The sequence below is a fragment of the Mirounga angustirostris genome, unplaced genomic scaffold, assembly GCF_029215605.1.
Source record: "Mirounga angustirostris isolate CCGP_5_RB_7025 unplaced genomic scaffold, mMirAng1.0.hap1 SCAF_3, whole genome shotgun sequence".
Taxonomy (NCBI): Eukaryota; Metazoa; Chordata; class Mammalia; order Carnivora; family Phocidae; genus Mirounga; species Mirounga angustirostris.
In genome coordinates this window covers 152,029,473-152,045,755 of record NW_026991711.1, presented here as the reverse complement: position 1 = coordinate 152,045,755, position 16,283 = coordinate 152,029,473, and the positions used below count along the sequence as shown (strand labels likewise).

Genomic DNA, 16,283 nt, shown 5'->3' with positions numbered 1-16,283 from the left:
AAAGACATCTTTGCCCCAACATCTTTTTCCTTACTTCTTTGCCTTCGTCATAGCTTTATCCAAATAACAGTGCCCTCAAATTAAACATTGAAGGGGGAAAGTATTGACATACTGAAATGACAAATGAATAATGAATCAAATAAAAAAGAGAGAAGGAATTAGAAAACAGGAGTGGGTATGTTTGGCAGCACTCGGTGCTTGTAAGTCTGCTGCTTCTCTGTTCTTTCCCTGAATATCTCTAGAAGGATCACATAAGCCGTTGTATTTTTACATCCAGTGTATAAATGCTGTTCTCTATTGCCATAAGTCAAATTTAATTAAAGAGGATAAATAGCAAGAGAACATGTTATCTTCCAAATAAACCTTTCTGTGATAACATTAACTTTATTTAAAACAAAAAAATACTTATTAGATTTGCAGACTTTGTTCTTGGAGGAAGCCACTTGTCACCTGAAGAAATTAGTCTTCATGAAGAGCAATATGGCTTTGGGGGTGCCTTCTTGGAAGAGCAGCTGTTTAACCTGAGGACTGCCTGATGACCGCCTGTACATTGACTTCATTCTGGACAAGGAAATGGGTTAAGGGCAAGGGTCCTATTAACATTGGGCAGAACTCTTCTAGGGAACAGTGGCAAAAGCATTTACTATGGGAAGGAGTCATACTGGAAAGGAAAACTAAACTATATTGAAGATAACTTTTCATTCTTTGTGAGTTCTGCTACTTATTGTACTATAGGTAGCCATCAAGGTTCTGTGAGAGTCATTACCACTTTCCTTGAATGAAGATTTTCATTAGGAACAGGGGAATCATGTTGATCTTCAAGGAGCCAGTTAACACAAACATCTGCCTTGTCAACACCAGGACATTAAATCTTCTCTTAACCCTCAGAACTTGTGTCAAAAGACGATATTGCTCTTCCTACATGTTATCAGTATAATTGCTGGAAGAGATCTGAGATACGCTGGACCAGTGTATCCAAAGTATAATCCCCAGGATGCTAATAAGTGCTAGTCAGTAAAGGGATTCTGAGGTCATCTAAGATTGAGACAAAGTTAAACAAATGTACTGTAGGACTTCTCAGAGCCGTTAATAATACTAATGCACATTGTGAATCTCCTAAAGAGAAATTGTATGCAGCAGTTTCTGACTTAATTTGACCACAGAACCCTTTTTCATGAGATTAATACTCCTTAGAACAATTTGGAAAATACTAATGATGGCAGAATTGAGGTTTGGGGAGGTTAAATAACTTGTCCATAACTACGAAGCTATTAGAGGCTGCACTGGGACTAGAACTCCAATCCTAGTGTTTCCTACAACTCAGGGTTGTAGGAAACAACCTTCAGAGGTGAGCCCAGAGGCCATCTCCCGACAGCCTTGGGTTTCACCATATTGGTGACTTTTTTATTTTTTAATAATGGACAATTAGCTATTTGATAACTATGATAGAGAAGCATTTCCTAAGGTTATATTTTAAAGCTTGATAAGATTTTTATAGACATGTATAAAAATTAGAAATGAGAATTCTGTAGTTTTTTGTATGTTGAAATTGAAGACATTTAACTTTTTGTGACATTTTGAGTTGACTCGTCCATTTTTTAAAATTGAGTTATATATATTTGTAACAGTTTCCTACAAAACAGATTTGTGATCTTTCTTCAGAGAACATATCCTTTTTTTCTTAATTCTCCAGAGTGAAATGAGGGACTGACTATGAACACTGACCCTGGGGAAAGAAGGCCAAACATAAAAGCTGAGAAAAGATGTGAACACAGCAAAACAATCCAAGGGTTAAGATGTGCTAAATTGATTCACTTTAAGAAACATAAACATAAAGAAAAAATAGTCTTTTTTTGCTGTGGTGGGTGTTTTATGCCTCTATTCTTTAAGAATGAGGACTCTCCTTTTACTAGAAGAAAGGATACAGAGGAAGGACACATAGAGAATTTAGGAGCTGCTTTCCTGAGCCAAGTTCAGTAGAGTGTTTCTGAATTGTTGAATAAGAGCATGGTTACCGTTTGGAACTTTCTATGTTGATTTTCACATGATATTTCCTCTTTGAAACGGTGTGTCAGTGTTTTACAAGTTTCTCTTTTGGCTAGGTACCTTTTAATATTAGGAGCTTTGCAATTTTTTGTGAAATGCATGAAATTCAATCTGTGCTTTCACATAGACTGATTTCAAATACCAAAGAATCTTCCATTCACATTTATGATGATTGTGATGATGATGTTTTGTAAGTATAAATGGTTCTAATGTCACTTTGTTACAGTTTAATCTGATTTTTTAATAATTAAATTTATTGCTGATATAAATGTATCAGATGTGTTAATGCTTGTGCTCACCACATTCACCTCCCAGGAGGTGGTTTTTGACAGAATGTGTGAATAACATGTGATCAGTCAGCTGGAGTTCCCAGGGGCTGTCCCAGCCAGACCCCCTAGGGCTTACCTATGCCAGGTTGAAGAGGTGCTGACTGCAGAAGGAAGCAGCACCTCATGGGTCAAGCTAACCATCACAATGAAAGCAAAAAAACAAGATTGTTCCGGGATACTGTTTTTCATGTTTATTTTTAGAGGAAATCATGGATTTGTCAGTTTCTGTTATGTGAGAACTGTGAGAAGCTGAACAATTACAAGCATTACTTGTGATACATTTGGTGTGTTTCTGTTGTGTTCATTTGATTTGGGGTTTATTATAGAGCTTTATTACAGTTCTAATCCCCATGATGACTCCCATAGGAGATCTTTTTTCTCTTCTTCCCCCTCTTCCTTTATCTTTTTCTCCCCCTTCCCCCCCGTTATTTATTTAAAGGCCTTTCAACTGTGTAAATGATCATTCAGTAAAATGGCTCTGCCCTTCACAGGTGGTTGAAAGTTGGCCTCGTGCTTCCTATCGCCATAGGTGTGCAATTATAGAGCATAGCTGAACCCTTTGTGTTACTGCCTATGCAAGATGCCTCATAAAAGCTCACTGTTGTTAGCAAGTGGGGACTATTTGACACTAAAATGTGTGGGTGAGATTTAGCGTAGGTGGCCATGCTTAATTGTATCATTCAAATGTTATTTTTAAAGGTTTTAAAACACATTTTATGTATCACAAAAAATGCTTTGTGAATTGGTTGTACAATTTGCCAATAATACTAAGGGCTGAATTAGAGGGGAGTGTCCATCTGATGTTTAGGATAATATTTGAATTTATGACCTTTTTTTTTAATCTAGAAATTTCAGATTTTAAGAGGCTTGGAATAGATGATGGATGATCAATATATCTAAACATGTGGGTGAACTAAGACCCCTGCAGTTGTGTCAGGAAAAGAAAAAGGATTATTCTGTGTGTGATTATTTCCCAGTTAGAGAAGTAGAATTTTTAAAATCAGCTTTTTTGGTCCAGCTGTTATGCATAGATAATGGATGTAGCATTTTAAAGAAGCCTGCCGTAAGACAGAGGTGTTTGTAGGTGACCCCAGGAGTAAGCTGCCTTTGAGAGACCCCCCAGTAGGTGATAGGACATTGATGAATTAACCACGTGGGTGTGAATTTTGACCTTATTGATCAGAACCCTGATTTTTGTCATTGCAATTAGCCAATTCATATAGTCTATTTAGTGATTCACAGCCAAAAATAAAACCAGCATAAGGATTAAAAACACTTGAATTGCTAAAACCAGCAGATTCTCTCCCAGAAGACCCCTATGAGGGGTCAAATGGTGGTAAGAAGGTTGCTTGAGCAGAAAGAGAACAAAGGAAGTTTGTTATATAATTCACATGTTTAATGTCACCAGACCAAAGTCTAATGCAACCACCTCAGTGGGGCTACTGTTGCTAATGTGATGAGGTACTCAATCTATTGGCAAAGACCACCCTTCCTTTATGTAGGCCCTACCAGCTTTTCCTTTCTGTGATTGTTTTTGTAATTTTTTTGTCATTGACCAGCCATTCAGATATGTTGTTAAAATCTGCAGTCTTTCTCTGGCCTACGAGTCTAGTTACCTTTTTCAGGTAACTAGATGCTTATTTTTGCTATGACCCCTGAATGTGATACCTTAATAGGTCACCGGAGATTTGGGTTGAGTGTGTATCTACTAGGATAAATCTTGGAAAACACATTCAGTCGGGTAGCTGCTTTTTGTTTCTTTTTAAGTTGTTTGGGGGAATCTGTTTACTTTTTAGATTTGGTCCATTTTCCAGCAAGGCAGTAATCAAAAGGAGAAAGGGGAGGAGTACCAGGATTTATTAGCCATCTATCAAGTGCTATACTAGGCCCTTTCTATGCCTCTTCATTTGGACTTCTAATCACTGTTTAGCATTGTTTCCATTTTTCAACTGAGGACAGATTCAGAGAAGGTTGCTAGAGGACATAGTAGCTGAAGTGGTAGAATGAGAATGTGAGCCTTAGTGTGTCAGGGCCTGGGCCTTTGTGTTGCCTTTACTGCCATCTTTAAAAAGCTGAGTTAGTCGAGTAAGTGACTCCATGGCTAATCAGCTGAAGAGATGACTACATCTGATGTTAGGCGCGTGCCAGCTCTGGGGCAATGGACCGATTCTCCTGCCTTCCATCAACCACAAACCAGTACTTTTGTACACTAAAAATAAATGAGAATTAAGTTGAGTAGCACTGATCGACATGTTCTTTTTCGAGACCCCCATTGATCTTTTCAGAGAACAAGAAGTTCCTGACCTTTTCAAAATACAAGTTTACAGTTGAAGAGAATAATATCCTCAGCTGACTATTTGGCAAAGAACAGGGTATGTAACTTGTTAAGTGCTTATAAAATTCTTGCTTACATTTTTTGACACCCCTTAGAAGAAAAAGAAATACTGAAACTGTAGAACAAATGTCTTATAACCCCTCCTATCTATGGCTCTTGCACACTATAGAATTGCCTTTGTTACTTGTTATTTTCCCCAGCTCTTCAATTTATATTTTGCTTAATTCTGTCTCTTAACTAAGATCTGCAAGCAACTTAATGATTATAATGCATGTTGGAACTGAATGCTTGCTGGGTGTAGGCAAACATTTGAACATAGCACTGTAGTTTGGGAGAATGTAGTATTACAGATTTAAATGTTAACAAACTAGTAAGAGAGCTAGGCCCTAGTTGGGGAAATGAGACCGCACTCCTCTTGCCATGGGCTGTGTGTCCCACAATGATGGCAGTATTTATACTGTGCGCTGTGTGTCAAGAACCTTATTTAAACCTCAGAACCACCTGTGAGGTAGATACTGTAATCACTGTAATTTTACAGAGGAGGGCTCTGAGGCGCAGAGAAGTTATGTATGTAAGTTCTCAATGGCAAAGCGGAGACTCAAATCCAGACTTGGGACTCCAGAACCTGAACTTCACTCCCAGCACTGTAAGGTTCCTGGGTTGCCATCTAAAATCTTCCTGGAGCCACAGTGGGGCAGGCGGTCCTGCATTAGCAACTGGAAGCAGATGCGAGCTGAGAGTTCGGCACCCCCTGGACTGGCTCATTTCTCCCCTAGTCTAGACATCAACATGTTTCCAGTTACTCTCGTAAGCCATAGTTTGTCCTGGCAGAAGGCCAATTACTTTCTGATTTGAGAGACCACTCCCCCTTTCTCTCACCCCTTTATTCTGTCCCCATCTCTCCACATCTGCTTGGTGGTTTGGAATGCTTGAGCCAGGTATTCCTAGAGCTTTGCTGAAATGGCACAGGAATGTTTTCGGGCTTCAGAAGTAGCTTCATCTTGTCCTCATGTATCAGAGGACAGAAGACCTTCTGAAAGGAAACTCACCTTTTACTTCCCTACAGTCAGCTCTCTTACAACATACCTCTTCTTCACAGAATAAGACAATGTTAGGGTCCAGTCTCTCACACTGAGATGAGAAAACTGAGGCCCAGAGATCTCCCCAAACTGATCTCTTCCTCTGTAACTACACTGTCCAGTCCACGAGCCTCATGTGGCTGTTTAAATTTCAGTAGGATGAGAAATCTAATTTCTTCAGGTTCACTGGCCACATTACAAGTGCTTAACAGCCGCCTCTGGCTGACGGCTACCATACCCGACAGTGCTCCTGGGTCCTGAATAGATCTGTCCGCTTGTCTTTCCTGACTCCTGTGACCCTGGCCTTCAGAGACCCTGCCAACCTCCCAAGTTTTCTCTACAAGGGTGCCAAACCATGCAGATCATCTCCAGAGTGTAAGGGATCTGACACTCACAATGAACAGAACACCAGGAGTTTGAAGGTACTGGATTTCTAGGCATCTGGGAATATCTAGAAATCCTAATGGAAATACAACCACACACACATGTATCAGGCACACCTTCAGGCCAGGGCTGCTTTCTCACTTGTTCTACCACAACAGAAGCATGGAGTGGCCTCCCCACCTCCTGGGGTGGGGGAAGGCGCTGGTGGTCCTGAGCTTTGGCATCGGGTAGGTCTGAATTTGTGTCATTTGGATCCTGGCTTTGTGATGTTGGTCCCATGAGGTAAGCTCTGTTAGCTGCAGACTCCACCTATTCTAGGAGCTACTCCTATACTTTAAAATGGGGAAAGTGGGGGCACCTGGGTGGCTCAGTCATTAAGTGTCTACCTTCGGCTTAGGTCATGATCCCGGGGTCCTGGGATCGAGCCCGTGTCAGGCTCCCTGCTCAGCGGGAAGCCTCCTTCTCCGTCTCCCACTCCCCCTGCTTGTGTTCCTGCTCTCGCTGTGTCTCTCTGTGAAAGAAATAAAATCTTAAAAAGTAAAATGGGGAAAGTGCTCTGTATATACCGCACTGGGTTTATTTTAAGGACAAAAAGAATCTCCTCAGCACACAGCCACCACTCAGTAACTGTGGATGTGGTTCTCCTTTTCCAAGATTCACTGCTTAACTCCAGATTGGCTTAGAGGAATACTGCTTAAGTAATGGTCCCCAGAGCACCAGCAGCCCCCGCCCTGCAGTAATGGATAAATGCAAATCAGGGAGGTGCTTAGCCAACCACTTCTGCGGCCCATGGCAGGATTAATAAGCCAGTAAAGCAGCATGTTCTTTCCTATGAATAACTTAGGCTTTTCGTGAGGTTTACTAGCTGGTGGATCTATGTGTATTCTAATCATCTAATATTCTACTTAAGGTTTTGAGTAATAGTTTAATAATTAGCAACTAACCTCTTTGGATCCATACAAGCTCAGCACTCAGCTAATTCACTTTTTCTACAGTCAGAAAGAATATGAAGTAAGACATGAAGACAGTGATTACATCAGCCCAGGCTTTGTGACAACTCGGGATTTCCAGGGAGTCAAGTGGGGTTATGAAATTCTCAAAATTTAATTTGAATCCATATTTTTTAAAGGGCGCCTGGCTGGCTCAGTCAGTAGAGCATGTGACTCTTGATCTCAGGCTCATGAGTTAAAGCCCCATGTTGGGCATGGAGCCTTCTTAAAAAGGAAATAAATACATAGAAAATTAAAAATATAAAATGTCAAATGGTGCTTTGGCGACAGTAAGAAAAAGTCAGGAAGTTCACAAACCCACGAAGGTGTCTGCCCTAAAAGTCTAGAAAGTACTACATTACTGAATCAGCTTTCATAGTAAATGTTCCATCACAAAGACCTGTTGAATTTGGTCACAGTTATTACAGAGTAAAGGGCTTTTATTTGTTTGGTCACATCTTTATCATTTAAGAAATTTTTAAAAATGATATTTATTTTTATTTCAACATGTCAACTGTGCATTTCCAAAACAGCAGGCTTTTCAAAGGAATAAATCAGAACTGTAAACACAAGACACAGTATAAGTTTTTGACTTCCTAGAGTCAGTTTCACAAATCCACATACTGTACATTCATAGGTGAGGTTCAGCCTGTCATCCATTTCTTTATTTCTATAATTACATAAGCATAATAAATACATCTGATTTTAAAGGTCACTTAAAATGAGTCATGATAATTTACAGTACAGTACGTTTTCAGTTCAAGTGCAAAAATAACTATTTGCTTAATTCTATTTCTTTCTGTTATTATATTTTTAAGCTGTGTTTTGTGGCAAAGCTAGACATCCAAGTATAGAATTTCTTCTCCCAGGTGCAGTATTGGGCAGAAGTATGGTGTCATGGAGAAGCCCTCAGTTTACAACTCATCCTGTCTAATCAGGGTCAGAGGTAAGGTGAGTTGCTCATTTTTAACTCTGTTCTTTCCTTTCCTCTCTCCTGTGCTCACTCACAGTCATTACACATACCATAATTGACCTTCATTCAGCTAAAGCAGCATTCCCTTTTCCACAGCCCTCCCCCAAGGCTTCCTCATAGCCTCAGTTTTTCATTTTTAGCAGCAGGCTTTATGCATGAATCACTCAGCCACAGTTCTGACTGTAGCTATGATATTTACAGTAGCAAACCCCTATCTGATCTGTCCAGTGTCCGACAGTATCTTCATGGAAAAGAATATACTGAGATTTGTTTTTTTAGTCATTGGAAAATATAGTTCTCATCCTTTCCATTCCTGGCTTCCTAGTCACCACCTTTTCCCCTCACCAAAAACAAAACAAAAACTTACGCATTGTGTAATTTTTAAAAATTGTATCCCTCTCCCAGGCACTTAAATCTTATACTGTTATTTGTAAATAGTACTGCTTAATTAAAGAAACCCCTAGGAATTCGGTAATTTTTTTTAAAATTCCATCAGCTACTTATAGCCCAAATCACTATAAAATTGTTAAACAGTGATCGAGGCTATTTACAGTATTGATTAATATTTAGTAAACCCTTGTCTGTCAAGCCATAGGATACTGAATTGGTTGGTTTATTTGAAATATTCCCTCCTCTGGTCTTAAAGCCCATTTAAAACAAAAGGCGTTTTAAAGCTCAGGTTAGTTTGCAGTAGTCAATACGGCTTTTGCTGCTCAAAGAATTGACTATTTTCATTATATACCATATACATATAAAAATATATTTGCTAGAGATATGCCAAGTTTCTGATGAAACTTTTTCCTTTTTTTTTTTAAACAAAAGCATATAAGCTAGTAACTTCTCTGGCTACTTTTTTAAATATGTCATGTAATTTTTTAAATAGTTCTCTTCAAGAGAAACAAAATTATAGATACATTTTATCTCTTCCCAGTTTGCGTTAAGAACCACGTAATTAGAATAAATAATCAGAAGAGGGAAATTGTGTCAGCATTCACCTTGAAACACTTCCTTCCCCTCCACTTACTTAGTGTAACTGCTGCTTTCAACCCTTACTGCACTGGCAAAGAAGTCCTACAGTCCTTAACCTAACCAACCGAAGAACTGGAAGTCTTCACCGAACTCCCATTCCCCTTCTGTGATTCCAGTGGGATTATGGAAAGTTTACCTGTTTCTGCCAGTATGTACTGTAGCTCCTGTGTATGTATGTGTGTTTCCATGTTGATGAGTTCAGGTATTTAGAAGCGTAAATAGTGCTATGCTTCTCAAGGTGAGGCATGTCTTAGGTTCAGGGAGCCTCTCCCTCTGTCCTGGCAGAGGAGCCTGGTTCCATGCAGGGTGTGAGATGAGTGGGAGCCCTCAGTGTCCCCCAGTGGCAGGCTGAGCCTGTTGGTCCTCGCTCTCCTCCACACGCTGGTCCACACTGGGGTGAGTGGGGCTGCTCTGCGTCTGAGATGCTGCTGCTTGAGGGGATGGCTGGTTTCTAGATGGGTCAGAGTGAGTCTCACATGGGACAGGCCGGACTCCACCAGCTAGAGAATTTTCCCGATTCTCATTGGTCCCCTGGAAGGAAAAAAAGAGAAGATGTTCTGTAGTCAGGGCTGCTTGCAAATATATCCAACATTTTTCATATGCCTTCAAGTAAGATACAAGAAACATGGGGAGATCATCCTGAAGTAACTTCAGGGAACAAATAATAGAGGAATAAAGATAGAATGTCTTACCTTTCATCTCCTTTCCTATGTGCAACTGCCAAAGCCGCATGAAAAACACAAACACTTTAAGCAGATGTATCTTGTGGATAAAGGAACATCACTACCAAAATGCCTGGTACTACTAAGAAAACAATTTACATCAGCAAATATTTACTGAGCCACCACCATTGTGACAAGTCACTGAGCAAGCAGCATGGAATTGAACAGAATTCAAGAGCTGGAAGCACCCGTCTGACAGAAAGTAAGGAAGGCATTCTTAGCCTCAGAGAAAAGCCAACAAAAGAATGTCCTGAAATTAAGGGTCCTGATGAATACTTGGGATTTAAAGTGTACACTACAAGTTAAGACAGAACATCTGTGTAAAAAAGGGGAATGGAAACAAGCACTTAGGTCACCAATAGTAAGTAACTGTGAGTCCACACATACTCCAGCATATCACCCCCGCCCCCAGTATGTCTGTAAAATGCTACATCGCCAGAGTCCTGATTGATACAAATCAGGAAACATGTTTTTTTAAAAACAGATTTTCCTCTGAATTAGTATACATCACTTCAAATAGCTGACCACCAAAGAAAAAGTTTTATTTCTGTGATCAATTCTAAAATGTAAAGAAATCTTAATATGATGACTTCTTATTTGTAAGAATAACTAAGCCATACCAGCCAGTTTTTATTAATCCTAACATGCCAGAAAAAAAAATGCAATGATAATATGTAGACCTAATAGGCTTCCGTGAAAATGAGGAGGAGTACCCAAAGTAATGAAAACACTACTATTCAAGCAGAAGATCTTATCCCTTCTTCTGCTTCACCTCGCTGCTTCGCATCCTTCATATGCTCCTTCCACCCCAAGACTCTTTTTTGACTGAGCAGGACATTCATGTGAGTTTATGATCTTGATAAATGAATAAGATCATGCATAGACCAGGATGCATTATGAGTATGGGAAGACTCAGATTTGGTTTAAATTATAGAAATATTACATGTTAGTTTACAAAGTCATGATAAATTTAATTAAGGAAGTTCAAATTTTCTAAAAAGGAAATTATCCAAATTACTCTTTATTTTTGTCTTATGTGTTCTCTGAAGCTACTCTAGATATAGAGCTGACATGACTCATCAAGTAAAAGGATATGATTAATAGAAACAGGGAAGTAGACTCATTACTTTAGCTGAACTATTCATAGAAGTCACACTTGATCGTTTCCAAAGGCAGTAGATAGCTTTAGTTAACAGTTACCCATACTGTTTTATCAACATGATCTGACTACTCAGGAGAGACTGTATCTCTAGGGACGAGAAAAAAACACAATTTTTCATGTGAGGCCACCAGCAAAACAACACTCCCACTAATTTGAGTATTCCATTAGACTCATACAGTGGCTCAGGGTATTAATTCATCAGCTATTTACTGAAGTCCTATTATATATAAGGTCCTCACTAGAATTTCAGAATAACAGAGATTAATAAATAATGGTCTCCCGTGGCAAGAACCATATATTCTCACTGGAACTGGTATCTGTCAACACTGAAATTTTAAAGAAAAGTACAATTTCTTGGATTTATTTTCTTTCTTTCAAGAAATATCTTCTCTGTGAAGCCTTACTGAGCTCCATAAGGCAGAATTTTCCCTCTGTAGAACCTTGTATATACCTCTATAATGCACTTGTCACAGAATACTGAAATTATTTGTCTGCATGTTTGTTTTGCCCACCAGACCTTCCATAAATCTCGTTGAGTGAATAATTAACACAGCTGAGCCCACTTAAGGGAGTGCCTTTACCTGCAAAGGCTGTATCTCAGGAGCACGGTTGTCTCTTGTTAGCTGCATCATCTCTTTAATTTGGTAGAGTGCATAGACAAAAGTCACCCAGGGAGAGGAGCTGACCCCCCAAGCTGGCTTGTTCACATCCTCCTGTTCTTCCTGGTGCTTGGTTTTCCTGGGCGGAAGTCTGGGCTCAATGCGTGGCATGACATCCTCTGTCTGTTGCTGTACCAAGTCAATGGTTGCTATGGGAACAGGACTAGAGGGAACAGGAATCCTTTCTGCCAGCATTGTCTTGTCTGGAGAGAAAATCATGTTTAAATCATTTTTCAGAGTTTTCTACATATTTAAACAAACATAAAAATAAATAAGCAGACAATCCCATAAGCCCATTCTAGTGTACTTGGCCACATTAGTAAATTACTGTGTATCGAGGGCCTCTTGGTGCAAGTACTGAACAACAGATGTGATGTTTATCTTCCAGGATCTCTTTATAGGTATTAATAGATATTAACTTATATTTATTTATGAAGTGTATTCTTCATTACACTTAGATATAATTTAATCTGTGGGCATGGGTTATCGTGAATGTTGTCTTAGGCCCACTTACAGGACTGAGTTTTTAAAGATAAGCATAAAACCAGTAATAGCTGTTTTTATTGGCCTTTTACTGAAGGCATGGACTAACACTCTATAATCCATTTAAGATTTTTTAAAAAAGTGAGAAAAAAAAGTATTGGTCTTTCTTTCTGTATAACTTGTTAGCATTAAAATCTGCCTCTGGGGTTTTCTGTAACAAGCTAGTTTTTCCCTAAACAGAAAAAGGTGCTTGAGGCAAATGCTCCTTAAAGACTAGGACACCAGGGGCACCTGGGTGGCTCAGTCGGTTAAGGTTAAGTGTCTGCCTTCGGTTCAGGTCATGATCCCAGGGTTCCTGCATCAGGCTCCCTGCTCAGCCGGGAGTTTGCTTCTCCCTCTTCCTCTACCCCTTTCCCCTGCTCATGCGTGCTCTCTCTCTGTCTCTCTCAAATAAATAAATCTTTAAAAAGGAAAAAGAATAGGACACCAAAGAAGATGAGCCTTGTTCTGGGACCCAAGAGCTAAGCAAGACTGGTTGGTTTTCTTCATTAAAAAGAAAAAAGTTGATTCAACTTGTACATTATATTTGATATGACCTCCTTTCTACATGACAATTTTAATGAGGGTCATGCCTGGTTAAGGGAAAACTTCAAATTTAAGTTTTTAGATACTTTTTCCCAAATGAATGTAAAAGTATAACAATTAATAACACTCCCTATCCCTAGGAGTAAAATTGCTGTATAGGTTAAATGTATGTGATTTAAATTTGAAATCCCTTTAGAGTACCAGAGAAATTTAAAACCAGTTCTTCCCATACTACCTTGTACTACAAAACAAAACAAAAACATGAAAACCCCAAGCTACTTAAAATGACCAGCATTCGTTTCAACACAGAAGACAGTTTCTCTCTAGCAGTGGTACACATAAATTCATTGATACACACCACTCAGAAAATCTAGCCAGGCAGGTCTGTTACCACCTCTGGGTTTCTGAGGGGTACGTATAGAATTCTCCATGGCTTCAACCTTAGGAACCAGTAAGAGAGAATGGACAGGCTTACCTTCTTCCTCATCTGGTACTGCCAGCCACTGGATCAGGGCAAAAAGCAGGAGGATCACCAGGCAGGCCATGCCGATTCCTCGAAAGGTTGCAGCAGCCCCTGTGGAAACAAACAGAGCACTATACAGAGTAATTCCAGGAAATGCAGATAGCCTTCATCCAAAACTGTCAATGTGCCGAAGTTCAGGGCAAAGGCAGCAGGGCTTGGGATGAACCAGGGAACGATGACTAGTCAGTGGCTTCATACAGTGGACAACAGGCCTGGTAAGTGCCAGGAGCCCCCAGTGCTGGTACTGGATTGGTCATGCATCCAATTTTAAAACTACATTTACAACGGATTGTCTCTGAGTGCCTCTTACCATAAAACTCAGTGGTGCTCTCTTCTTCCTAAACACCCTTTACCTGTTAAACAGCCCTATTAATCAGTAGTTGGAACAGCAGAACTCGAATAGAGCTATAAATTCAGATACCCTCTGCCCACCTTGCATAGATGACTGAGCAGTCCAGATTCCTTGAGCAGGATAATCTCCTCTCCACGCCACCCCCTGTATTTCCGACAAGGGAGGCTGGACCGGGCAGACAGACTGTGTCATCAGAGATGCAGCGACATTACCAAAGGCAGCAAATAGCTACATTTTTCTGAAATAATGATGACTTTTCTTTCCTCTAGCATTACTATCAGCAGGTTTAGGGTACCTTGCTTCAAACCAAAAGCACAGGTGTTTCTTCATGTGCTTGGCTCCTCTGAGGTATCTGTGTAGCATCCCATTAGGTGTTTGTCACACAAGTGTGCACAGTTCCGGGGCTGGCTCTAATCATCGTAATGACTTAAGCACACTGCCTAACAACTATGACCGCCATGAAAGGGAGAAAGATAATATGAATCCTGGAGTTTGGCTTCCGGCAATCTTCAGTAATAATGTGAGTGTTTACTGAGGTGCTGCTGAAAAATTGTGTAAGTTCTCAACAAAGAAGAAAGGGAAAAGGAGAAAGCCATTCTTACCAAAATAATTGACTAATACGCCTCCGATCATGGCACCACAACCTCTCCCCAGACCCAGGTGAAGGCCCTGCAGGATGCCCTGAGCAGAGGTCCTCAGCTCAGGGGGAACAGCTGCACTGAGGTAAGAAATGCATGCTGCCCAGATGGCTGCGTGCGTCACTCCTGGAGAGGAAGAAGAGTGGGAGTGTCTGATGAGCATTCCTTAGTTTACTCTTTTTTGGAGTGCGAAATATTTACTTAATTACACACACATACATACTAAGGACATATACTTGATTTCTAGTAAAATATGCATAACAAAATTTACCATCTTAACCATTTTTAAGTGCATGGTTCAGTAGCATTAGGTACATTCAAAGTGGTATGCAACCATCCATCTCCAGAATTTTTTTTTTTTATCTCCCAAACTGAAACTCTGTACCCATTAAATAATAACTCTGCTTAGGCCCTGGAAACCGCCATTCCACTTTCTCTGAATCTGACTACTCTGGGTACCTCCTATAAGTGGAACCATTTATCAGTGGAATTGGCACTTGTCCTTTTGTGTCTGGCTTATTCACTTAGCATAATGTCCTCAGAGTTCATCTAAGTTGTAGCATGGGTCAGAATTTCCCTCCTTTTTAATATTCTCTTGCATGGATATAACACATTTTATTCATTCATCTGTTGATGGACATTCCAGTTGTTTCCTCCTTTTGGCTATTGTGAATCCTGCTGCTACGTGTATGGATGTTCAAGGATCTGCTTGAGTCCCTGCTGTCCGTTGTTTGGTGTGTACACCAAAAGTGGAATTACTAGGTCATAGGGTGATACTATGTTCCACACTTTGAGGAGCTGCCTGCTTCCCACGGTCACTGTACCACTTTACATTCCCCTGAGAAATGCAAAAGAGGCAGTTCCAATTTCTCCACACCCTTCCCAGCACTTGTCATTTTTCATGTTTTTTTATAATAGCATTCCTAACAGGTATGAAGTGGTATCTCATTGTGGTTTTGATTTGCGTTCCCTAATGGCTAGTGATGCTGAAAATCTTTTTATATGTTCACTGGCTATTTATGTAACATCTTTGGAGAAATGTCTGTTCAAGTCCTTTGCCTATTTTTTTGAACTGGGTTGTTTGGGTTTTTTTTTTTTAAGATTTTTTTTATTTATTTATTTGAGACAGAGAGAATGAGAGACAGAGAGCATGAGAGGGAGGAGGGTCAGAGGGAGAAGCAGACTCCCTGCTGAGCAGGGAGCCGGATGCGGGACTCGATCCCGGGACTCCAGGATCATGACCTGAGCCGAAGGCAGTCGCTTAACCGACTGAGCCACCCAGGCGCCCCTGTTTGGGGGTTTTTGCTGTTGAGTTGTAGGAGTTCTTTATATATTTTGGGTTTTTAACCCCTTACTGGACACCCATTATGACTTAAGATTATTTCCAATTTTTTCCATTATAATTAGCACCATGATTAAAATTTCTAGAGATACAGCTTTTTACATATCTGAGATTATTTATCTGGTTATAATTCTACAAATAAGGTTACTGATTCAAAGGATATAATAATTTTTATGCCTTTTAATATATGGTTCCAATTTGTTTTCCAAAAGAGTGTAGAGACCATTTACAGTGCCTCAATACCCATTTTGTTATATTTTCACCATTTGTTGGGAGGGAGGGAAGGATAAAGGTAACAGATGAAAAATAATTTTGGTATAGCAACTGTGCACTGTCTGAATTTAAATCTTTTATTAGAGCACTGCTTTAAATGTAATAAAAAGATCCTGCCACAACAGGTTTTATAGCTAGAAGGGGTTAAGAAATCATCTGGTTCTGCCTAGATTAAGTCATGAGCTTGCTCCCTGAAAAATAATCTCATTTTGAGATAATAGCATTCATTACCTATGTTTTGAAAAATTAAACTATAAGATAAATATTCATTTAAGATTTAACCTGACATTAGTCTGCTTCTGACTGAAATGGAATAATGGACTGGATTTGCCCTCCTTCTGAAACAAACAAAAACTGGACACAATATATGAAACAGTAGT

The 16,283-nt window shown here is 39.8% G+C and overlaps 2 protein-coding genes across 12 annotated transcripts in view; one reads left to right on the top strand and one right to left on the bottom strand.

Moving 5' to 3' along the window:
• Positions 1-13,350, top strand: part of NEMP2 (nuclear envelope integral membrane protein 2) — a 369,626-nt gene extending 356,276 nt beyond the window's left edge. For all 9 annotated transcript variants that reach the window (XM_054506083.2, XM_064586834.1, XM_054506082.2 and 6 more), the window contains one exon: positions 413-13,350. In XM_054506083.2, coding sequence (XP_054362058.1) covers positions 413-536 — 124 coding nt within the window. In that variant the 3' untranslated portion in view covers positions 537-13,350. The remainder of the gene's footprint in view (positions 1-412) is intronic.
• MFSD6 (major facilitator superfamily domain containing 6) overlaps positions 7,638-16,283 on the bottom strand; it is a 69,066-nt gene continuing 60,420 nt past the window's right edge. For all 3 annotated transcript variants that reach the window (XM_045868332.3, XM_064586830.1, XM_045868333.3), the window contains 4 exons: positions 14,253-14,414; positions 13,251-13,349; positions 11,630-11,910; positions 7,638-9,695 (listed from right to left, as the gene is read on the bottom strand). In XM_045868332.3, the coding sequence (XP_045724288.2) occupies positions 9,492-9,695; positions 11,630-11,910; positions 13,251-13,349; positions 14,253-14,414 (746 nt within the window). In that variant the 3' untranslated portion in view covers positions 7,638-9,491. The remainder of the gene's footprint in view (positions 9,696-11,629; positions 11,911-13,250; positions 13,350-14,252; positions 14,415-16,283) is intronic.